Source organism: Kogia breviceps, chromosome 3, assembly GCF_026419965.1.
Source record: "Kogia breviceps isolate mKogBre1 chromosome 3, mKogBre1 haplotype 1, whole genome shotgun sequence".
Lineage (NCBI taxonomy): Eukaryota > Metazoa > Chordata > Mammalia > Artiodactyla > Physeteridae > Kogia > Kogia breviceps.
In genome coordinates, this window is record NC_081312.1 from 91,592,174 (window position 1) to 91,615,998 (window position 23,825).

Below are 23,825 nucleotides of genomic sequence, written 5' to 3' on the forward strand. Positions count from 1 at the left end.
AAGAAGCCATCACCAAAATAGCCAGCTAATGAGCACAGAGGACGGCAAAGGAAAGATAGATGGAAATGACAGTGAGAAGCTGTAAGAACAAAATACGGACTGAATCTTTCAAGCTGACCTAAGACATTGTTAGATAACAAATGAATTGCCTGAGCCTAAAGGAGGCTGTGTGTTTGGGGTCATGAAACCAACCAAACCACAGCAGTTGTAGGGCTAGTTTCCAGGTTCCTGATTAAGGGTCTCATACCCCTTCTCTACTCAGGAAAGACGTTAACCCAACTTTCCACTCAGGTGTGAACACTGAACCAAATATGAGGTTAGCCCTGTCATCACACATTGTACAAGTAGATAAAAAAGAAGCAAACTTTTTGTGACTATTTTCTGATGTGCCAGGGGCTAGAGGGGAAATATGACAAAAATACCCTTCAAGTCCAATCACGTTGACTATTAGAAAGCGCATTATACTTAAAGAAAAGTAAAATCCCAAGGGTGGCCCCATTTAGAAACCTCTGTGGGATTTATAATGACTTAATTTTTAGTTGACATGAAATATTTTTTTTCTGGCATCTTAGGGAAGCAGGCAATTTCAGAGGTGATGTTTTGACAAACAGTAGCATAGATCAGGACAAATGACAGTAAGCTCTCATAAAATAGACCTTGACTAGAGCAAAGGCAAATAATGATATGATCCCTGAAGTTATATGTTTAGAATGTAAACATTATATTGTTGGGCATGACAGGGAAAATAACATTAGAAAAAGACTAATGTCTTTTTGGGGGTCCTGTCAGATGGGGAGTGTAGGATAATTCCATGATATGTGCAATAATACGGTTCAGAAAAAAGAAGGTGCCCATTGATGTGACTGTGTTTGATGATCATAGAACAGATGAAACGCTTTTTCATAGTCAGAAAAATCAATATACAGCCAAAGAAGAGGAGGCGTTTGATGATAAGGCAATAAAAACTTCAAAGGGTAACTTAAAAATGCTTCCTAATTCATGTCAGCCTAAACTTATCCCCGTGCTGTCTCACGCTGTCTGCCAGCTCTTTCACTGGAATGTGTTACGCAGTCTCCTTGGAGTCTTTACCGGTCTCCTCGGAATGGAAACTGTGTCAGACTCTAGGGGTGAGGAGGAGGGAAAATGGTGCTGGCAGAAGAAGAGGAAGTGTATTTTTCAATTTAGAGCCAGAAGTGAGTGCTGACGTTGTCACGCATGTGTTTGGGGACAATGGCACATGCCAATGGTAACACATCCACTTTTTTGAGTCCCTTGCTCAGAGGCCTTTGGCCAGTGGCTCCCTCCCTGTCCCCAAATCTCTGAATCCCTTTCCTTCCTCTTGGGAATATTAAAAGGGGACCAACAGGCACAGTTTCCACCTTTGCATCATTAGCATAATCATCCAGAGTGAATTCTCTTATCCTTCCTGTACATGTATTTTGTGAAAAGTGTGAAAAGTCTTTTTCCTTACATGACTTCATTTCCTCTTTTTGTAAGCACACGTTTTTTGGGGGGTTGAACATTAATCTCAGCTGACTTCAGACCTGCACTAAGCAAAGCTTTCATTTTCTAGGCCAAAGTAGACAAAGCGAAAGGAGCGGTTGCTAATTGATGCTAAGATAGGAGAGAGATAGGGTTAATCACCATCAGGAGCTGGGAGCCAGTGGTGCACCTCCCTCTCCCCCCTCACCAAGTTCATGGCTGTGGGCAGGGTTCAGACTCCTCAGGCCTCCCATGCACCACTGATGAGCCTACTGTGATAGTTGCCTAGCACTTGGCTACTGCAGTATAATAGAGTAGCAAAAAAAAAAAAAAATTTTAAGATAGTTTTATTTATGTATGATACAACATCTGCATTGAACATCTTTTGTTAAAAGGCAAAAATAATTACCCTTTTGCCACAGTTTACCTGTTATTTCTCCCCAAGACTTGTTTGTAGGTATAGAATATCATCTTTTAGCTGCTTTGTCCTGATATACTATCTATATAAACTTTTGTTAGAATCAATTGTCAGGACTTCAATTAAAATACAAATAACAAGAGGAAGAGAACTAACTTTTAAAAAAATTCTATACACTCCACGTGTTATGCTAGTTTTACCTGATGTTATTTTGTAAAGCAAGGGCAAAATTCCTCTTAGGGTGAAAACTGGTTTCTTGAATTTTTGGGGAGTCAGCAAACCATTCTGCTGGGCTCCCCCAGTGTTAGAGTGTGTCCAGAGCTCAAGGCTTGCTTGGGCAGCCTGAGAAGGAGGAGAGGCAGTGAGACTCAGAAGTTCTGGGAGGGGGTCCCAAAATGTGGTAGGAGGCTAATTGTAGAAGGAACTGGAAATCAGAGAAATTTCTTGCATCAGGAATGACCAAGGAACTTACTCTCTCAAATAGCTATTATACAAATTTCAATCATGTACAAGAATAGAATTTGTAGTATGAGGAATCCCATGTACTCATCACTCAACTTCAACAATTATCAGCTCTTAGCTGATTTTGTTTCTTCTGTGTCTCCACCTATTCCCCCATCCCCAACCCCAATGAATTATTTTGAAACAAAGCCCAGACATACTATCACTGCATAGATTACATTTTAACTGAGCCGTCTGTGCTTTAGCTTCCCTCCTATTACCCAAACTTCAATAAAGTTGACTACACACATTGCTTAAGTGTCACTTTGGAGCGGGGGCAAAAAGCAAAATATAGTTTGCATTTGGGCTGAAGTGGATAAAGAATAAGACAGTAGTATTAAGCTTGATGCAGAGCTGAGATTAAGAATAAGCAGAGCTCCCAAGAATTCTTGAAATTATTAGGGGAATGCAGGGGGGAAAGGCATGATAGATTTTCTGCAGGAAGTCAGAGAAGAGCTTCACGCAGGGCTGTGTGTGTGTGTGTGTGTGTGTGTGTGTGTGTGTGTGTGTGTGTGTGTGTTATTAAAATGAAGAGCAACTCTAAAAGACTGGAAGACTTGGGGACAACCAGACAGCTGGCATTTGGGTTACAGTTGCATATTCCAAGTTTCCTTTCCTTGAAAGGAAAGAAAATACTAAATTTAAACACCATCTTTCAATTTCTCAGTCAATAATTTCCCTTTCTGTCTCTTACAAATGCAGTCTCTAGACATCAATGCAAGGGATTTATTCTCCATGAAGCCTTTCAGACACATGAAATCTCTGGAGAGGAACTGTTCAGCAATCCAATCAATTAAGTTTTCAACAGCTTTGTGTGTGACTCTGATTAAGTCACTGTTTTCATTAACTTGTGGTGAACCAGCAAAAATTACCAAAGGTTATGGAAAGTGGACCTAAATACTTGCATAATTCTCCCACAGCATTCTCAAGGAAAATAGGGACAATATTTGGACTAAATATAGATTTGCTAGATTTATAGTGCTCTTTAGGATTATAGATAAAAAGAGGAATTTCCGACTCCAAGTGCCATCTTCTCTTAAGAACCATCTACACAGTTGATAATTGCTCAAAAATGTCCAACGTTGGATATACTGTAACCTTTTTTTCACACTTATAGCATGAGTTGCAGATGAGTTATTTCCAGGGTGCTTTATCCTGAGAATTATTATTCACATACTAATGGAAAGAGAAATTTTGTTTGAGAAAAGAAAATGACAACTTTTCTATCTGATAACTTGTCTTTCTGTCTTAGGAAAAGACAGAGGCTCTAGCTGAGAAACATAAATTATAAGCAATATTAAGATAATGTATTGTTGAGAATATTGCTATTCAGAGGCCTTAGAAAATGATATTCAAACATCCACTAGATGTCACTTGATGTTTGCTTTTTGTAAAGGTAGCATGTTTCTTTTTTAAAAAAAGGTTTATCTGCAATTACGAATCGACGACTCCCAGTGGGTCCAAACTGGCAGAAAAAAAGATGCAGCAGTATTTGAGTGAAAGCAGGCGAAAGTCATTAAATGAGAACAATGATTATAACTTTAAATAAGATTTGGGTGGTTGTAGGGTTTGCATAATCCCTCCTGGCATTTGCAAGGATGAAGAGAAGCCAGCAGCTTTGCCCTCCTGCTGTGTTTAAACAAAAAATGGAAAATTGTAATGAACAGCTAGATTTTTCCTATCTTCCATTTTCTTTTTTCTTTCTCTTCCCTCCCCATTTTTAGGAGAATGCAACTTTTAAAATGATTGCCCTTTAATGAAGTTATTTTGCAGCATGTTAAATCAATTTTTCTTTGTTCAAATTTCTACCCACAAATTAAAATTACTTTAATCCACATTGTCTCAGTGAAGCGCATGTGACAAAAGTAAATGGGGAAGATGTCTAGAAATTTTGTGAGGGTTCTCTGGGGTTATCCACTTCCTGTATTTGCTAAAAATCTAATAATCAGTTCCAGTAGAGACCATGTATCCTGGGGTTTTGTTTTGTATAACAGCTATTTGTTTATTTTTTCTAAACTGTCATTGTATTTTGGCTTCACGATGGTTAAATAAGACTCGGTATTAAGTAAACTTCTCTGACCCTGCCTATTTCCTGTCTTGTCAAACCTTTCCTTGTAAGAATAACAGTGTTCTTTTATTTGGTAGTGTGCAGCATGATATTTTTGGCATGCTCAACATTTTTGACTTGCAAAAATTTGTGACCTCAAGTGTGAGAGAAGTGAATGCTTGCTTTAGTACCTCATAGGGTCCCAATCTTAAAAACGGTCCTGCTGCTACATGTTAGAGTTGAAAAAGAATTATCAGCATATTTATTCCCCAAATTTCAAAAATAATAATTAAGAAGAGATGTTTTACTAAATTACTAAAATTATTAAACCAGTGAATACTTGGTGAACATTTTTCTGCTACTAAACTTACACAGTTCCTCAAATTGACCTAGATGTACAAATACATAGTGCTTTTATTTACTCTGTTCTGTCTAAATAATTCATACTTTTAAAAACATTTTTTCAAACCAACATACATTAACTGGCAGAGGAGGTATTGCTATTCCAAGTAATAAAAGAGAAGGAATATCTTAGTTGGCTAATCTTTACATATCCAGATCTAAATGGCTGTCAAATGGATTCTATAACATAAGAACCACCAAAATCAAAAGTCTCAACCAAAGGTCTCCCCCACCTTTTCTTTAAGGGTGGCTATTTGATAGCATTTTCTCTGTCTTTTAGTTTATCTTTTATTTTTCAATAATGTACATATTATGAGAATAAAAACCATGGTGAATATCTCCTAGTTTTAAAGACTGACAACTGCTAAATATTTGTCTTGAAATGTTGAGAAGTAATTGGAACATGAAGATAGTAGATTGGGTTGATTTGAAAATGTCTTAGAATAAGTTTTTATAATCATATGGCAGTAATTCTGTTTATTTTCTGAAAGTCTTAGCTAAAAAAATTTTCCTAAATATCTGAAGTAGATGGAATTTGATAAAAATACTGCCATCAAGCAGTTCTGTTTTTCATCTTTAGTATAGAAATGTTGTTCTAATAAAGAGCCTGAAGTAGGCAGTAACAAAGAAAAAACTGAGGACTGAAAAGACACATGCATCATCCTGATCTGGAACACTTTAAAGGTCTGAGACACAGAGCTATAAACTCAATTTAAGATTGTCTTAAACTTGTCATCAAACTTCCCTCTATTGTTCATTGTCATTAGGCATTCCTTTTTTTCCAGAGCTGAATCTAAAGAGATTTAAATAGTATTATCAAGATTTATTGCATTTATACCACACACATATGCTTTCCTATACTGTAGTCCAAAACACTATTTTATGTTTTCCTTTTATAGAAATAAAAAAGTACAGTACTGGAAATTGATTTATCATCTTTTTCACTTTTTAATATAAAGCTTTAATATGACATAAAATGAAAAGTATTTAAAAAATTAAAAACCAGCATGTTTTAAAGAAACATCCTTCAAGTAAAAAAGATGAAAATCTAGAATAAACCCATAAGTTCTTAGCAGTCTTAGCTCTACTGTAAAGTAGTTGTGGCTATGGGCTTTGAAACCAAACTGCCTGGGTTCAAACCTTAGCTCCACCACTTACTAGCTGTGGATTTGGGCAAGTTAATTAGCCTATCTGTGCTTCAGTATCCTCTTCTGGTAAAATGGGAGAAATTATACCACCTATGTTACTTTTTTGTGGAAGAGTAAGTAAACCCTATTGGCAGAATGCTTAGATAGAACCTAGCCCCTAGTAAGTGTTTATTTAATAAGACCTACTATCATAATCATTATTATAAAGCCAATTATGTCTTTACAAACTTTGGCCATTTTTATATCATCTGTCATATTTGTCTGATGAGAACCTTGCAAAGAATTGAGTGTTCAGGGTCAAATTTGCTATGCCACTGAAGCACCTGAAAATACATCTTGAATTTGGTTCTGATTAGTACTATCACTTTAAATACAAACACAAAAGTCAATGAACTTGCGGGAGACGTTCAAGATGGCGGAAGAGTAAGACGTGGAGATCATCTTCCTCCCCACAAATACATCAAAAGTACATCTTCATATGGAACAATTCTTACAGAACACCTACTGAACACTGGCAGAAGACCCCAGACTTCCAAAAAGGCAAGAAACTCCTCACATACCTGGGTAGGGCAAAAGAAAAAAGAAAAAACAGAGACAAAAGAATAGGGATGGGACCTGCACCAGTGGGAGGGAGCTGTGAAGGAGGAAAGGTTTCCATACACTAGAAGCCCCTTCGCGGGCGGCGACTGTGGGTGGCAGAGGGGGGAAGCTTCAGAGCCGCAGAGGAGAGCACAGCAACAGGGGTGCGGAGGGCAAAGTGGAGAGATTCCCGCACAGAGGATCGGTGCCGACCAGCACTCACCAGCCTGAGAGGCTTGTCTGCTCACCCGCTGGGGCAGGTGGAGGCTGGGGGCTGAGGCTCGGGATTCAGTCGCATCCCAGGGAGAGGAATGGGGTTGGCGGTGTGAACAGAGCCTGAAGGGGGCTAGTGCACTACAGGTAGCCAGGAGGGAGTCAGGGAAAAAGTCTGGAACTGCCTAAGAGGCAAGAGACCATTGTTTTGGTGTTCACGAGGAGAGGGGGTTTGGAGCATCATCTAAACAAGCTCCAGAGATGGGCATGAGCTGCAGCTATCAGCACGGACACCAGAAATGGGCATGAAATGCTAAGGCTGCTGCTGCAGCCACCAAGAAGCCCGTGTGCAAGCACAGGTCACTATCCACACCTCCTCTCCCAGGAGCCGGTGCAGCCCACCACTGCCAGGGTCCTGTGATCCAGGGACAACACACTGTCTCTTCCCCGGGAGAACACACGGCGCACCTCAGGCTGCTGCAATGTCACTCTGGCCTCTGCTGCCGTAGGCTCGCCCTGCATTCTATACCCCTCCCTCCCTGCAGCCTGAGTGAGCCAGAGCCCGCTAATCAGCTGCTACTTTAACCCCGTCCTGTCTGGGTGAAGAACAGACGCCCTCAGGCAATCTGTATGCAGAAGCGGGGCCAAATCCAAAGCTGAACCCCAGGACCTGTGTGAACAAAGGAGAGAAAGGGAAATCTCTCCCAGCAGCCTCAGAAGCAATGGATTAAATCTCCACAATGAACTTGATGTACCCTGCATCTCTGGAATACCTGAATAGACAACGAATCATCCCAAAATTGAGGCAGTGGACTTTGGGAGCAACTGTATATATTTTTTTTCCTTTTTCTCTTTTTGTGAGTGTGTATGTGTATGTTTCTTTGTGTGATTTTGTCGGAATAGATTTGTTTTAACATTTGTCTTAGGGTTCTGTCTGTCCGTTTTTTTGTTTTTTTTTTAATATACTTTTTAGTGCTTCTTATCATTGGTAGATTTGTTTTCTGCTTAGGTGGCTCTCTTCTTTCTTTCTTTTTTTAAAATTACTTTTTAAGTTTTTTAGTTTTTAATAATTATTTTTTATTTTAATAACTTTATTTTTCCTTTCTTTTTTTCTCCCTTTTCTTCTGAGCCGTGTGGCTGACAGGGTCTTGGTGCTCTGGCTGGGTGTCAGGCCTCTGCCTCTGAGGTGGGAGAGCCAAGTTCAGGATGTTGGTCCACCAGAGACCTCCTGACTCCACATAATATCAAATGGTGAAAGCTCTCCCAGAGATCTCCATCTCAACGTTAGACCCAGCTCCTCTCAATGACCAGCAAGATGCAGTGCTGGACACCCTATGCCAAACAACTAGCAAGACAGGAACACAACCCCACCCATTAGCAGAGAGCCTGCCTCAAATCATAATAAGTCCACAGACACTCCAAAACACATCACCAGACGTAGACCTGCCCACCAGAAAGACAAGATCCAGCCTCATCCAACAGAACACAGCACTGGTCCCCTCCACCAGGAAGCCTACACAACCCACTGAAACAACCTTACCCACTGGGGGCAGACACCAAAACAACAGGAAGTATGAACCTGTAGCCTGTGCAAAGGAGACCCCAAAAAGAGTAAGTTAAGCAAAATGAGAAGACAGATAAACACAGCAGATGAAGGAGCAAGGTAAAAACCCACCAGACCAAACAAATGAAGAGGAAATAGGCAGTCTACCTGAAAAAGAATTCAGAGTAATGATAGTAAAGATGATCCAAAATCTTGGAAATAGACTGGAGAAAATACAAGAAACGGTTAACAAGCACCTAGGGGCTTCCCTGCTGGCGCAGTGGTTGAGAGTCTGCCTGCCAATGCAGGGGACACAGGTTCACGCCCTGATCCGGGAAGATCCCACATGCCACGGAGTGGCTAGGCCCATGAAGCATGGCCGCTGAGGCTGCACGTCCTGAGCCTGTGCTCCACAACAGGAAAGGCCACAACAGTGAGAGGCCCGTGTACAGCAAAAAAAAAAAAAAAAACCCCAAGGACCTAGAAGAACTAAAGAGCAAAAATCCAATGAGGAACAATACAATAAGTGAAATTTAAAGTTCTCTAGAAGGAATCAATAGCAGATAACTGAGGGAGAAAAAAATATAAGTGACCTGAAAGATAAAATAGTGGAAATAACTACTACAGAGCAGAATAAAGAATTAAAAGAATTGAGGACAGTCTCAGAGACCTCTGGGACAACATAAAATGCACCAATATTTGAATTATATGGCTCCCAGAAGAAAAACAGAAAAAGAAAGGGACTGAGAAAATATTTGAAGAGATTATAGGTGAAAACTTCCCTAATATGGGAAAGGAAATAGTCAAATCCAGGAAGTGCAGAGAGTCCCATACAGGATAAATCCAAGCAGAAACATGCCAAGACACATATTTATCAAACTATCAAAACTTAAATACAAAGAAAAAATATTAAAAGAAGCAAGGTGAAAACAACAAATAACATACAACAGAATCCCCATAAGGTTAACAGCCAATCTTTCAGCAGAAACTCTGTAAGGGACGGAGTGGGAGGACATATTTAAAGTGATGAAGGGGGCTTCCCTGGTGGCGCAGTGGTTGAGAGTCCGCCTGCCCATGCAGGGGACACGGGTTCGTGCCCCGGTCCGGGAAGATCCCACATGCCACAGAGCGACTGGGCCCGTGAGCCATGGCCGCTGAGCCTGCGCGTCCGGAGCCTGTGCTCCGCAAGGGGAGAGGCCACAACAGTGAGAGGCCCGCGTACCGCAAAAACAAAAAAACAAAACAAAACAAAACAAAAAATAAAGTGATGAAGGAAAAAACCTACAACCAAGATTACTCTATTCAACAAGGATCTCATTCAGATGCAAAGGAAAAATTTAAACCTTTACAGACAAGCAAAAGCTAAGAGAATTCAGCACCACCAAACCAGCTTTACAACAAATGCTAAAGGAACTTCTCTAAGCACGAAACACAAGAGAAGGAAAAAACCTACAATAACAAACCCAAAACAATTAAGAAAATGGTAATAAGAACATTCATATTGATAATTAGCTTAAAACTAAACGGATTAAATGCTCCCACCAAAAGATATAGACTGGCTGAATGGATACAAAAACAAGACCCGTATATATGCTGTGTCCAAGAGACCCACATCAGACCTAGGGACACATACAGACTGAAAGTGAGGGGATGGAAATAGATAGTACATGCAAATGGAAATCAAAACAAAGGTGGAGTAGCAATTCTCATATCAGACAAAATAGACTTTAAAATAAAGATTATTACAAGAGACAAAGAAGAACACTACATAATGATCAAGGGATCAATCCAAGAAGAAAATATAACAATTGTAAATATTTATGCACCCAACATAGGAGCACCTCAATACATAAGGCAAATGGTAACAGCCATAAAAGGGGAAATCGACAGTAGCACAGCCATAGTAGGGGACTTTAACACCCCACTTTCACCAATGGACAGATCATCCAAAATGAAAATAAATAAGGAAACACAAGCTTTAAATGGTACACTACACAAGATGGACTTAACTGATATTTACAGGACATTCCATCCAAAAACAACAGAATACACTTTCTTCTCAAGTGCTCAGGGAACATTCTCCAGGATAGATCATATCTTGGGTCACAAATCAAGCCTTGGTAAATTTTTAAAAATTGAAATCGTTTCCAGTATCTTTCCCGAAAGCAACGGTTTGAGACTACATATCAATTACAGGAAAAAATCTGTAAAAAATACAAACACAGAGGCTAAATAATACACTACTTGATAACCAACACATGACTGAAGAAGTCAAAGAGGAAATCAAAAAATACCTAGAAACAATTGACAATGAAAACTTGATGACCCAAATCCTACGGGATGCAATAAAAGCAGTTTATAGCAATACAATCTACATCAAGAAACAAGAAAAATCTCAAATAAACAACCTCACCTTACACCTAAAGCAATTAGAGAAAGAAGAACAAAAGAACCCAAAGTTAGCAGAAGGAAAGAAATCATAAAGATCAGATCAGAAATAAATGAAAAAGAAATGAAGGAAACGATAGCAAAGATCAATGAAACTAACAACTTGTTCTTTGAGAAGATAAACAAAATTGATAAACCATTAGCCAGGCTCATCAAGAAAAAAAGGGAGAAGACTCAAATCAATCGAATTAGAATTGAAAAAGGAGAAGTAACCACTGACACTGCAGAAATACAAAGGATCATAAGAGATTACTACAAGCAACTCTGTGCAAATAAAATGGACAACTTGGAAATAATGGACAAATGCTTAGAAAAACACAACCTTCTAAGACTGAACCAGGAAGAAATAGAAAATATAAACAGGCCAATTACAAGCACTGATATTGAGACTGTGATTAAAAACTTCCAACAAATAAAAGCCCAGAACCAGATGGCTTCACCGGAGAATTCTATAAAACATTTAGAGAAGAAGTAATAGCTATCCTTCTCAAACTCTTCCAAAATATAGCAGAGGGAGGAACACCTCCAAACTCATTCTATGAGGCCACCATCACCCTGATACCAAAACCAGACAAAGATACTACAAAAAAGAAAACTACAGGCTAATATCACTGATGAACATAGATGCAAAAATCCTCAACAAAATACTAGCAAACAGAATCCAACAGCACATTAAAAGTATCATACACCATGATCAAGTGGGGTTTATCCCAGGAATGCAAGGATTCTTCAATATATGCAAATCAATCAATGTGATACACCATATTAACAAACTGAAGAATAAAAACCATATGATCATCTCAATAGATGCAGAAAAAGCTTCTGAAAAAATTCAACACCCATTTATGATAAAAACCCTCCAGAAAGTAAGCACAGAGGGAACTTACCTCAACATAATAAAGGCCATATATGACAAACCCAGAGCCAACATTGTTCTCAATGGTGAAAAACTGAAACCATTTCCTCTAAGATCAGGAACAAGACAAGGTTGTCCACTATCACCACTATTATTCAACAGAGTTTTTGAAGTTTTAGCCACAGCAATCAGAGAAGAAAAAGAAATAAAAGGAATCCAAATTGGAAAAGAAGAAATAAAGCTGTTACTGTTTGCAGATGACATGATACTATACAAAGAAAATGCTAAAGACACTACCAGAAAACTACTAGAGCTAATAAATGAATTTGGTGAAGTTGCAGGATACAAAATTAATGCACAGAAATCTCTGCATTCCTATACACTAATGATGAAAAATCTGAAAGAGAAATTAAGGAAAAACTCCCATTTACCACTGCAACAACAACAACAAAAATACCTAGGAATAAACCTACCTAAGGAGACAAAAGATGTGCATGCAGAACACTATAAGACACTGATGAAAGAAATTAAAGACGATACAAACAGATGGAGAGATATACCATGTTCTGGGATTGGAGGAATCAATATTGTGAAAATGACTCTACTACCCAAAGCAATCTACAGATTCAATGCAATCCCTATCAAACTACCAATGGCATTTTTCACAGAACTAGAACCAGATATTTCAAAATTTGTATGGAAACACATAAGACCCTGAATAGCCAAAGAAACCTTGAGAAAGAAAAACGGAGCTGGAGGAATCAGGCTCCCTGACTTTATACTACAAAGCTACAGTCATCAAGACAGTATTGTACTGGCACAAAAACAAATATAGATCAGTGGAACAGGATAGAAAGCCCAGAGATAAAACCTCATACATATGGTCACCTTATCTTTGATAAAGGGGGCAACAATATACAATGGAGAAAAGACAGCTTCTTCAATAAGTGGTACTGGGAAAACTGGACAGCTACATGTAAAAGAATGAAATTAGAACATTCCCTAATACCATACACAAAAATAAGCTCTAAATGGATTAGAGACCTAAATGTAAGGCCAGAGACTATAAAACTCTTAAAGAAAAACACAGGCAGAACACTCTATGACATAAATCACATCAAGATCCTTTTTTTTTTTTTTTTTTTTTGCGGTACGCGGGCCTCTCAGTGTCGCGGCCTCTCCCGCTGCGGTGCACAGGCTCCAGACGCGCAGGCCCAGCGGCCATGGCCCACGGGCCCACTGCTCCACAGCACATGGTATCCTCCCCGACTGGGGCACGAACCTGTGTCCCCCTCAATGGCAGACGGACTCCCAACCACTGCGCCACCAGGGAAGCCCAGCAAGATCCTTTTTGACCCACCTCCCAGAGAAATGGAAATAAAAGCAAAAATAAACAAATGGGACCTAATGAAACGTAAAAGCTTTTGCGCAGCAACGGAAACCATAAACAAGACGAAAAGACAACCCTCAGAATGGGAGAAAATATTTGCCAATGAAGCAACTGACAAAGGATTGATCTCCAAAATTTACAAGCAGCTCAGCTCAATATGAAGAAAACAAACAACCCAATTCAAAAATGGGCAGAAGACCTAAATAGACATTTCTCCAAAGAAGATATACAGATTGCCAACAAACATGAAAGGATGCTCAACATCACTAATCATTAGAGAAATGCAAATCAAAACTATACTGAGGTATCACCTCACACTGGTCAGAATGGCCATCATCAAAATATCTACAAACTATAAATGCTGGAGAGGGTGTGGAGAAAAGGGAACCCTGTTTCACTGTTGGAGGGAATGTAAATTGATACAGCCACTATGGAGAACAGTATGGAGGTTTTTTAAAAAACTAAAAATAGAACTACCATATGACCCAGCAATCCCACTACTGAGCATATACCCTGAGAAAACCATAACTGAAAAAGAGTCATGTACCACAATGTTTATTGAAGCTCTGTTTACAATAACTAAATCATCGAAGCAACCTAAGTGTCCATCGACAGATGAATGGATAAAGAAGATGTGGCACATATATACAATGGAATATTACTCAGCCATAAAAAGAAATGAAACTGAGTTATTTGTAATGAGGTGGATAGACCTGGAATCTGTCATACAGAGTGAAGTAAGTCAGAAGGACAAAAACAAATACCGTATGCTAACACATATATATGGAATCTAAAAAAAAAAAAAAAATGTCATGAAGAGATTAGTGGTAGGAGGGAATAAAACACAGACCTACTAGAGCATGGACTTGAGGATATGGGGAGGGGGAAGGGTAAGCTGTGACGATGTGAGAGAATGGCAGGGACATATACACACTACTAAATGTAAATTAGATAGCTAGTGGGAAGCTACAGCATAGCACAGGGAGTTCACCTCTGTACTTAGTGACCACCTAGAGGGGTGGGATAGGGAGGGTGGGAGGGAGGGTGACAAAAGAGGGAAGAGTTATGGGAACATATGTATATGTATAACTGATTCACTTTGTTGTAAAGGAGAAACTAACCCACTATTGTAAAACAGTTATACTCAAATAAAGATGTTAAAAAAAAAAAAAAAAAAAAAAGAAAAAAAAAAACAAAAAACTACACTGAGGTATCACCTCACACTGGTCAGAATGGCCATCATCAAAATATCTACAAACTATAAATGCTGGAGAGGGTGTGGAGAAAAGGGAACCCTGTTTCACTGTTGGAGGGAATGTAAATTGATACAGCCACTATGGAGAACAGTATGGAGGTTTTTTAAAAAACTAAAAATAGAACTACCATATGACCCAGCAATCCCACTACTGAGCATATACCCTGAGAAAACCATAACTGAAAAAGAGTCATGTACCACAATGTTCATTGAAGCTCTGTTTACAATAACTAAATCATCGAAGCAACCTAAGTGTCCATCGACAGATGAATGGATAAAGAAGATGTGGCACATATATACAATGGAATATTACTGAGCCATAAAAAGAAATGAAATTGTGTTATTTGTAGTGAGGTGGATGGACCTAGAGTCTGTCATACAGAGTGAAGTAAGTCAGAAAGAGAAAAACAAATACCGTATGCTAACACATATATATGGAATCTAAAGAAAAAAATTAATGGTTCTGAAGAACCTAGGGGCAGGATAAGAATAAAGACATAGATGTAGAGAATGGACCTGAGGACATGGGGAGGGGGATGGGTAAGCTGGGACGAAGTAAGAGAGTGGCATGGACATATATACACTACCAAATGTAAAACAGCTAGTCGGAAGCAGCTGCACAGCACAGGGAGATCAACTGGGTGTTTTGTGACCACCTAGAGCGGTGAGATAGGGAGGGTGGGAGGCAGATGCAAGAGGGAGGAAATATGGGGTTATATGTATATGAATAGCTGATTCACTTTGTTATAAAGCAGAAACTAACACACCATCTTATAATCCAATAAAGATGTTTTAAAAAAGCCAATGAACTTGCTTGTTATAAATTTTTCATATCTCTAATAGGTAAAAAAATATATATTTAAAAATTGCTTTAGGATATCTATTAATTTAAAGGCTATTTTGCATAACAATTGTTAAATATTTGCTCATTTAAGAGAGAACACAATGAGATATTAGGCAAAATGAAATATATTCTCTTGCCATTTATTCTTTTTAAAAATTAGTCTAAAATATCCCCAATATTTTATAAACATTAGTGTAAATACAATCCATACTCACAGAACAGTCTTGTTCATTACTATCATGTTTGAGCTTGTTTAGTGGTCTTAATGCCAATAGGCTAAAAGATCACATGATTAATATAAATAATCTGAATAATAGTAGAGAAATTTAAGTACTATGTTTCTACTGTGGCAGCAGTGTAGCCTAAACAAGAAGAGTTCTCATCAAATATTCTGTTGCTGCATTCACAACAAACATATTGACCAAAGTAATGAGAACAGAATAAAAGTGATGAAATTCAGATATCTTAAAATGATCACTCAATCTCTCTTGAACTCATATGCACACCAGAACAGTGTTTTTTTTCATGTTTGTTGAAATAATGGAATCTTTCTGTGTTTTTCTGCCACTGTGTGACATTTTCCATCACCCACTGGTTTGAGATTACATGGCCAGCATTATACATGTGACTTTATTCCCTCCTGGGACTAGGGTTGCAATACCAATGAGCCTCCAATGGATGCGATGGTGCCCCTTAAAATAGCATGGCAGTGTCCCCACAGGCAGGCCTGCCTCACAAGTGATAAAAGGAGTCAAAGCTAGTGTAATTTTCCACCCAATTATACAATTTTCCATTTTAAGTGCCTTATACTTACAGCTAAGTGTAACATTTATCAGACTTCCTCTGGCTCCAACCATGACTCTCCAGCCTATTGTAGAGCTGCCTTCCTAGGACTCATCATCTTTTTAGGAATTCCCTTCATCTCTGTCCTCTGGGGGGTTTCCTATTGCCTGGATCCCATGCTTTCCTACTTTTGGCTTATGTCCTTATTTCGGTGAATTATGGTCTCCAGTAGTTTAACTTTTTTTTTTTTTTTAGTTGAGGAACAAACATATAGTAAAGTGTACTAAACTTAAATGTCCAGCCCAATAAATTTTTGTCTATATATATATATATAGATACATTCATATAACCACCATCCAGATCATGATATTGAATATCTGCAGTGCTTTCAGGGCTCCCTCATGCCTCTTCCCAATGTCTTCCACCACCACTCCATCCCCAACAAGGTAATCGCTATTCTGACTTCTATCACCATCAGTTAGTATTACCTGTTCTTGAACTTCATGTAAAAGAATCATCAAGTGTATACTCTTTTATATCTCACTTTCTTTTACTCTTCATTATGCTTGGGAGAGTCATCCATGTTGTTTCATGTACCAGTAGTTTATTCTTTTGTTTTTTGCTATGGTATGTAGGATGTATGCACTCATTTCTTTCTTTTTTCTTTTTTTTTTTTTTTTTTTTGTGGTATGCAGGCCTCTCACTGTTGTGGCCTCTCCCGTTGCGGAGCACAGGCTCCGGACACGCAGACTCAGCGGCCATGGCTCACGGGCCCAGCCACTCCGTGGCATGTGGGATCTTCCCGGACCGGGGCACGAACCCATGTCCCCCGCATAGGCAGGCGGACTCTCAACCACTGCGCCCCCAGGGAAGCCCACACTCATTTCTTTTTGGTTTATCACCTAGGAGTGGAATTGCTGGATCATAGGGTAGCCATTAATTTCTTGAGAAATGGTTCATTTAGAAATAGAGGAAGATCTTAACTTATGAACTGAGGCCGCTTTTTCAATCTTTTAGTTATTCATATTCTCCTCAAACTGTCTCATACTTATGTCTCACACATACTTAAATATCTGTTTTAATCCTATGACCACTATGTAAGAGGGACATTATTGTCCCTTTTTTAATATAAATAATTCAACCTAGGAATCTCAGGAGAATCCAGTCCTACATCTTTTGATCTTTTGGACAAACCCTTTTAAGTTACAGCTTGATATGCTATGGTTTTCCCCCAGGCAGGAGTCGACTTAAGGACTTTCTCAGGGTTTGCCTATTATTCTGAGATCACTTGATTTAGTCAGAAAACCTAAAGCCTTTGTTTCACCATACATTTATGTATGTTACCCTACTCTTTATTCTAGCAGGAGAGACATGCTTTTTCCTACATATAACTTATGGAAAAGTCCCCATTTGTTCTTCCAAATATTCTGCTCTCTTGACTTCCTTTCTCTCTTCAAGTTTCAACAGGAATTAAAGAAATTAGTATTTTCATGTCCCATATATGGACTGTGTGACAATCTTAAGATGGTCCATTTGCAACTGCCAACACATTCTGAGCTTCCTTTGAACAAAAGATGTTTCTCTGTCTGTCTCAACTCCTCCTTTCCCAATAGCTTTTTGCTTTCCATTTAAGTATCAGTGTGGTTCTAGAGAGGTTGAACCCGCTTGAAATGCTCCAGTGCATTTCATCTCCTGGCCAACAACTAGTTCAACGGTAGGCATATGACCTAAGCCTGTCCATTGCAAACAAATTTGAGACTTTTGCTTGGCATTATCTGTCACAGATGCCAACTGTTTCCCAAAGGACTTGAACGAGGAAACATTAGTGCTGGCAAAGAGTAGTAGCAATCTTAAAATCAAAAGAGGTGCCAGCCTTAGGATAGAGCTGACACCATCGCATGTGAAGCAGAAAGCAACAGAGGGAAACTAGATACTTGGTGACATCCTTGATGTAACCTTGCCTGGTATCTCTGTACCTCTGAGCATTTTTGGATGAGTAAATCCCCCCCCCTTTCTTTTTAATTGTTTAAGGCACTTTGAGTTGAGTTTTTTTGTTACTTGCTACTCTTAGCATCTTAATTAGCACTGTACCTATTATTTTTGCCTATACTGGTGGCTCTTAAGTTGCAGGACTATGCCCTTCTAGGTACAGATTGCCTTGTTTTAATGGGACCGTGCTCTCTTTAACAGAACCTAACTTTTTTTGTGTGTGTGGTACGTGGGCCTCTCACTGCTGTGGCCTCTCCCGTTGTGGAGCACAGGCTCCGGATGCGCAGGCCCAGTGGCCATGGCTCACGGGCCCAGCCGCTCCACGGCATGTGGGATCCTCCCGGACCGGGGCACAAACCCACGTCCCCTGCATCGGCAGGCGGACTCTCGACCACTGCGCCACCAGGGAAGCCCGAACCTAACTTTTTAAGAGCACATTTAAATCACACAATCAGGACTTAAAATAGTGACAAAAAATCATTACACCTAAAAATTCTGGTATAACATTATCATGCTATTAGCTGTGATAGAATTGATAGGTGATAGAATTTTTTTCCCTCATGACACTGTTTTCTTTGAAGTAAGCCCCTGAGGTTGACAAGGTTTGATGTCCCAGCTTTTTGGATCCCCCAGAGTATTACAGCATGATTTTACATCATCTCACAAACCTCCTCTACAATGAAAATTACTAGGTACTATAAATGTGTCTTTTAAAAAAATTAATTAGATCAAAATATGCTTTGAAATGAGTTTCTTTTATTTTAGATTTCTTAGAGTTTTCTGAGATGTCTTTTAATTGCTTCAGCATGGTGTGGAAATACTTTATATTGTAGCTTTAAAAGTCAATGATATAACAAGGTATATAATGAAAAATAGCAATCCTCTGCCTACCCTTCTCCACCTTGAGTCAAAATATTTTCAACTGTTTGTTATTTTCTTTGCTTTCAATTTGCTAAATAATATGCATTGCAGCTGTTTCCTTTTTTTTTTTTTTTTCTAATTTAGGCACTCTCTTCTGGTTTTCCTCTGCACCTGATAAGAATTCAGCTTTCTTACCATACCCCTTCGCTGCATACTCCTCCCACCCTACTTTCCTTCTTTCCATCCTCCCAATGTAATTGTACAACAACATTTTGGTTCAGTTTACAGCTCAGCCATAGTTAATATGGGAACATGTTTATGTATGTAACATTTTTCATTAATAATAGTGCTTTTTGTGTTTTTGCTTAGCTTTTCATGTGTTTATCATTAATTCCTCCCTAAATTCTTTGATAGAATAGTAACATTCCCTTGAATAGAGCTGAGCACCAAGATAGTCTACAGTTTCTTCTTCTTCTTTTTTTTTTTTTTTTTTTTTCCTTTTCTCTTTGATCCCTCTGCCTCTGGCTCCAACCGTGACTCTCAGCCTATTTCCATCCTATGACTCGCCATCTTCTTAGGAATTCCCTTCATCTCTGTCCTCTGGGGGATTTCCTATTGCCTGGATGCCATGCTTTCCTACTTTTGGCTAATGTCCTCCTTTGGGTGAGTCACAGTCTCCACTAGTTTCTTTAAAAAATTTTTTTTAGTTGAGGTACAACAAACATATAATAAAGTGTACTAAACTTAAATGTCCAGCCCAAAAAATCTGTGTGTGTATATATATATATATATATATATATACACCTACACACATGCATGTAACCACCATCCAGATCAAGATATTGAATATCTGCAGTGCTTTCAGGGCTCCCTCATGCCTCTTCCCAATGTCTTCCACCATCACTCCATCCCCAACAAGGTAATCACTATTCTGACTTCTATCACCACCATCTATCAATTTTACCTGTTCTTGAACTTCATGTAAAAGAATCATCAAGTTTATACTTTTTTATTTAAAAAATTTTTAAATTTTATTTTATTTATTTTCTTTTTGGCCATGTTGGGGCTTCATTGCTGCACGTGGGCTTTTCTCTGGCTGTGGAGAGTGGGGCCACTCCTCGTTGCGGTGCGTGGGCTTCTCATTGCGGTGGCTTCTCTTATTGTGGAGCACATGCTCGAGGCACGTGGGCTTCAGTAGTTGTGGCACACAGGCTCAGTAGTTGTGGCTTGCAGGCTCTAGAGCCCAGGCTCAGTAGTTGTGGTGCACGGGCTTAGTTGCTCCACGGCATGTGGGATCTTCCTGGACCATGGCTCGAACCCGTGTCCCCTGCATTGGCAGGTGGATTCTTAACCACTGTACCACCAGAGAAGCCCAAGTATACACTTTTATATCTCACTTTCTTTTACTTTTCATTATGCTTGGGAGAGTCATCCATGTTGTTTCATGTACCAGTAGTTTATTCTTTTGTTTTTTGCTATGGTATGTAATATGTATGTACTCATTTCTTTTTGTTTTATCACTTAGGAGTGGAATTGCTGGGTTGAAGGGTAGCCATTAATTTCTTGAGATATGGTGCATATAGAAATATTTTTGGTAAGTTGTGTATTAGGTTAGGCTAGACTAAGTTGTAGAAACAAATAAGACTCGTATCTTAATGCTTTAATATATTATGTCTCTTCTGGCTTACTAAAGTCTGCTGGAGGTCAGGTAACTCTCCAGGGCAGCTGTCTTTCATGTGGTGATTCAGTGTTCCAAACTGCTTCAATCTTGTGGGTCCACCATATCACCATGATGGAGCTCATACCTCTTTCTTCAATTCTTTGTCCAAGAAGTGGCACATGTCACTTCTGCTCACAGCCACTTGATCAGAGCACATGGCCCTGCCTAACTTGGAGAGATTTGGGAAGTATAGTTTTCTGTGTACCAGGAAGGAAAGGAGAAACAAATGTAGGTGACCATAAATGTGTACCACACTTCACATATCTGACAATACCTCTGTTCTAATATTATACTGAAACAAAAAGTTTGGCCAGGTGTTAAATTCTAGGTAGAAAGTAATTATTTTCCTTGGAATCGTGAAGTCATTTGTCCATTATCTTTTAGCTTCTGGTATTACTTTTAAGAAATCCAATGCCATTGTGATTCTTTATGTCAGAACTGTTTTTCTCTTTGGAAGTTTTTAGGGTTTTCTCTTTATCCCTAGTGTTCAGACATTTCACAAAGATATGCCTTAGTGTGAGTGTTTCACTTTCTTATATTTCATCATTACCTTTTTCTACTACTTTCCAGAATATTTTCTCAAAATTATCTTCCAATTCTTTTATTGATTTTAAAAAATAGTTCTTTTATATTTGTAATTTTCAAGAGGTTTTTCTTGTTCACTCATTATTCCCTTTTTATTTCATCCTGTTGTTTCACAGATGTAATAACTGTTAATAAAAGTTTTTCTCTTGCACTGCCTCTCTTTTCTCCATGGTTTCTTTTTTTTCCCATTCATTTATAGTTGCTTTTGATTTTTAAATCTATCTTTCATATTAGAGAATTTCCTTTTATATCTGGAGATCTTTGGCTGCCTGTTTTCATTTAGGTGTCAAGGAATAAAAAGCTGATTGGAAGCCCTCTGTACAGCGGTACGACTTACTGACTGGTGAGATTTCTTGTAGAGTCATGAGATGGAACCCAGGCATTTTGTTGGGTAACTCCCATGTCAGTACTGGTAGTTTTATTTTGGGGGAGGGGGCGTTGCTGGTCACTTTCTCCAAGGAAGGAGTTGCCAGTCACCTCAATGGGGAGTATAAGCTTGATGTCAACATTCAGGGAGTTAAGGGAAGGTTTCCAAGTCTCACCCTTCAGAATGTGGACTTGCACTTCAACCTATTTCTATCTAGCTCCCTGGTATCACTGAGACCAGAACCCTGCTGGTTCAGCATCTCCAGAGAGCAAATGTCTTGCTTTCTGCCAGGGCAAGGGCGGGTTGCTCACTTGGCTGTGGGGCATAGAGAAGGGTCTATAACTTATGCAGACCTTCAACAAATTCTTTGATTTTGCTCCACCCATTCCCTTCATCTTCATAAGGAACAGGGACCATCCATTCCTGACCTTTCCAAAATTCTTTAGAGCAGCTCATCTTGCTTCTTCTTGGCTTCCTCTTCTTAGTTTTTATTAGGCTTTTAGCTTTTATTAGCTTTCTCTACTCTGTTCAATCAGCTGCTCCTTTTCTTTTGGCTAACCATCAAAATGCAGTTGACAATTCTTGTCTGATGTCTCCTCTACAGATCCTTGGAGTTTACACCTTTATTAATTCCTTCACCATCAGTTGTAGAGAGAGTTTATATAAATGCTTATTTTTAATTTTTCATGTTTAATTTGAAATCACAATTATTTTCTAAAGCTACAATCATAGCACTCCCCTTTCTAAAATCTGTTTATAGAATTGTGACACCTACCACCTTAATTCTAACCTTATGTTAACACACAACATTTTTCATGATTTGACTCTTGGTAACTTTTCTAATCTTTACTCACCAGTCAATCAGCATACGGGGTTATTTGCTATTTTCCAAACATGCTTGCTCTTTTTTGTTTTCAAAGCCATGCATAGACTGTTTCTGTTACTTTTCTTCTTCCCATGAAACATCTACTTATTCTTTGCTTCCCCTGTGAAGCATTCTTTGACTCCTCCAGACCAAAGTAGTTCTCTTCCTATGTGTTCACATAGCACTTAATATACTTATATAAAATCATTTTTATTTTCCCAATCCTACAATGGAGAATTTAGATGTAATATTTCTCAGTCCCATGATGGAGGACTGGTCCACATATCAGACCTCAAGGACTAAGATTTTGTCTTCTTTGAATTTTCTAGCTCTTGGCAAAGTGACTTTCATATCTCAGACATATATCTCAATATATATGTGACCAATGAATAAATAAGCAAGAGATAACACAAGGCTCCCTGGGTGTTATAAAACAATGGCACCGAAGTGCAAAACCTGCACCTGGGAGTCAGAATTTCCATGTCCCAATTTTTGCCTGACTTAGCTTGCAGTATATAATCTAGCATAATTCATTCCTGTCTTTCTGCTCTTAAATGTGCTTCCTTATGGAATAAGGATATCTCGCAGAATGTCATATTTTGGAGAGGGGTTAAAAAACTGCTTTGAGTTCAAAGCCTCTTGAGACAGCTATAATAAAGTCATGGGCACGTCGGTTTCAAACGCTGTAGCCGAGTTATTTTTTTAATTGTTCCAAATAAGGTCTTTCCTTCCAATGCCTGGAAAGCAAGGATACCCTCAATGGTAAATGTCCTACATCTAGACACTATAAACTATCCACCACCGAGGCTGTGCTGTTCTCATTGGCAGTTTCCTCCTTTGGTAAATATCACCAAGGCTTTTTTACAAGATGCACCCTTTTTGCCTAATCTTGTTTGCCCAATGCTGACCTCAGATGAGGCTACACACAAGTCCCACCCTACAGCTGTCTCTCTTAGTAATCATGTCTCAGGCCAGGGTTTGTTTTGTAAAAGATCCAGTTGTATAGAAAATCCCAACCATTGCCAACACTTGATGGAACAGAAGCCTCAATGCTTTGCCACTGAGACTTTCAGGTGGGAAAACCTGCTGAAGGTTAGTCCCTCTCAGAGAACTTCATCTCAGCACCAGTGAGCCTTTTCTGACAGCCCCCTGATCAGAGCCTCTGGGACAAACATGTTTTTCCTTCAGATTGTTCCTTTAGAGCGTCAGCTCTAGAGCCATCCAGACATGGAATTTTGCTCTTTTTTGCTTTCTAACTTTGGCAGGTTAACTTAACTATTTTGAGTTGTTTGTCCTCCTGTAAAATAGAGCTGGTTGTGAGAATCCAACAAGATAATGTGTAAAGCCATTAGCACATAGTAGGTATCCCCTTCTGGCATTTCTCCTTTCAGAAAGAATGTCATAGTTCTCTCTAGCTTTTTCTTTTACTGTTCGCTCTTTTTTAAAAGTTTCAGTCTTTTCCTGTTCTACTCAATGTTGTCTTCTTTCATTCTTCCTTTTTATCATGGTGTACATTTTTTTAGCTTAAA

General features: G+C 39.0%; 1 protein-coding gene across 3 annotated transcripts in view; it reads left to right on the forward strand.

Annotated features, from left to right (window-relative positions):
• The window catches only part of DUT (deoxyuridine triphosphatase), a 68,060-nt gene that overhangs the window by 25,306 nt on the left and 18,929 nt on the right, over positions 1-23,825 (forward strand). Inside the window, exon 8 of one of the 3 annotated variants that reach the window (XM_059059458.2) lies at positions 3,104-3,125. The exons of the other annotated variants lie outside the window; for them this stretch is intronic. Within the exon in view, the coding sequence (XP_058915441.1) occupies positions 3,104-3,110 (7 nt within the window). The 3' untranslated portion in view covers positions 3,111-3,125. Of the gene's footprint in view, positions 1-3,103; positions 3,126-23,825 lie in introns of those variants that run through there. 3 annotated transcript variants of the gene reach the window in all.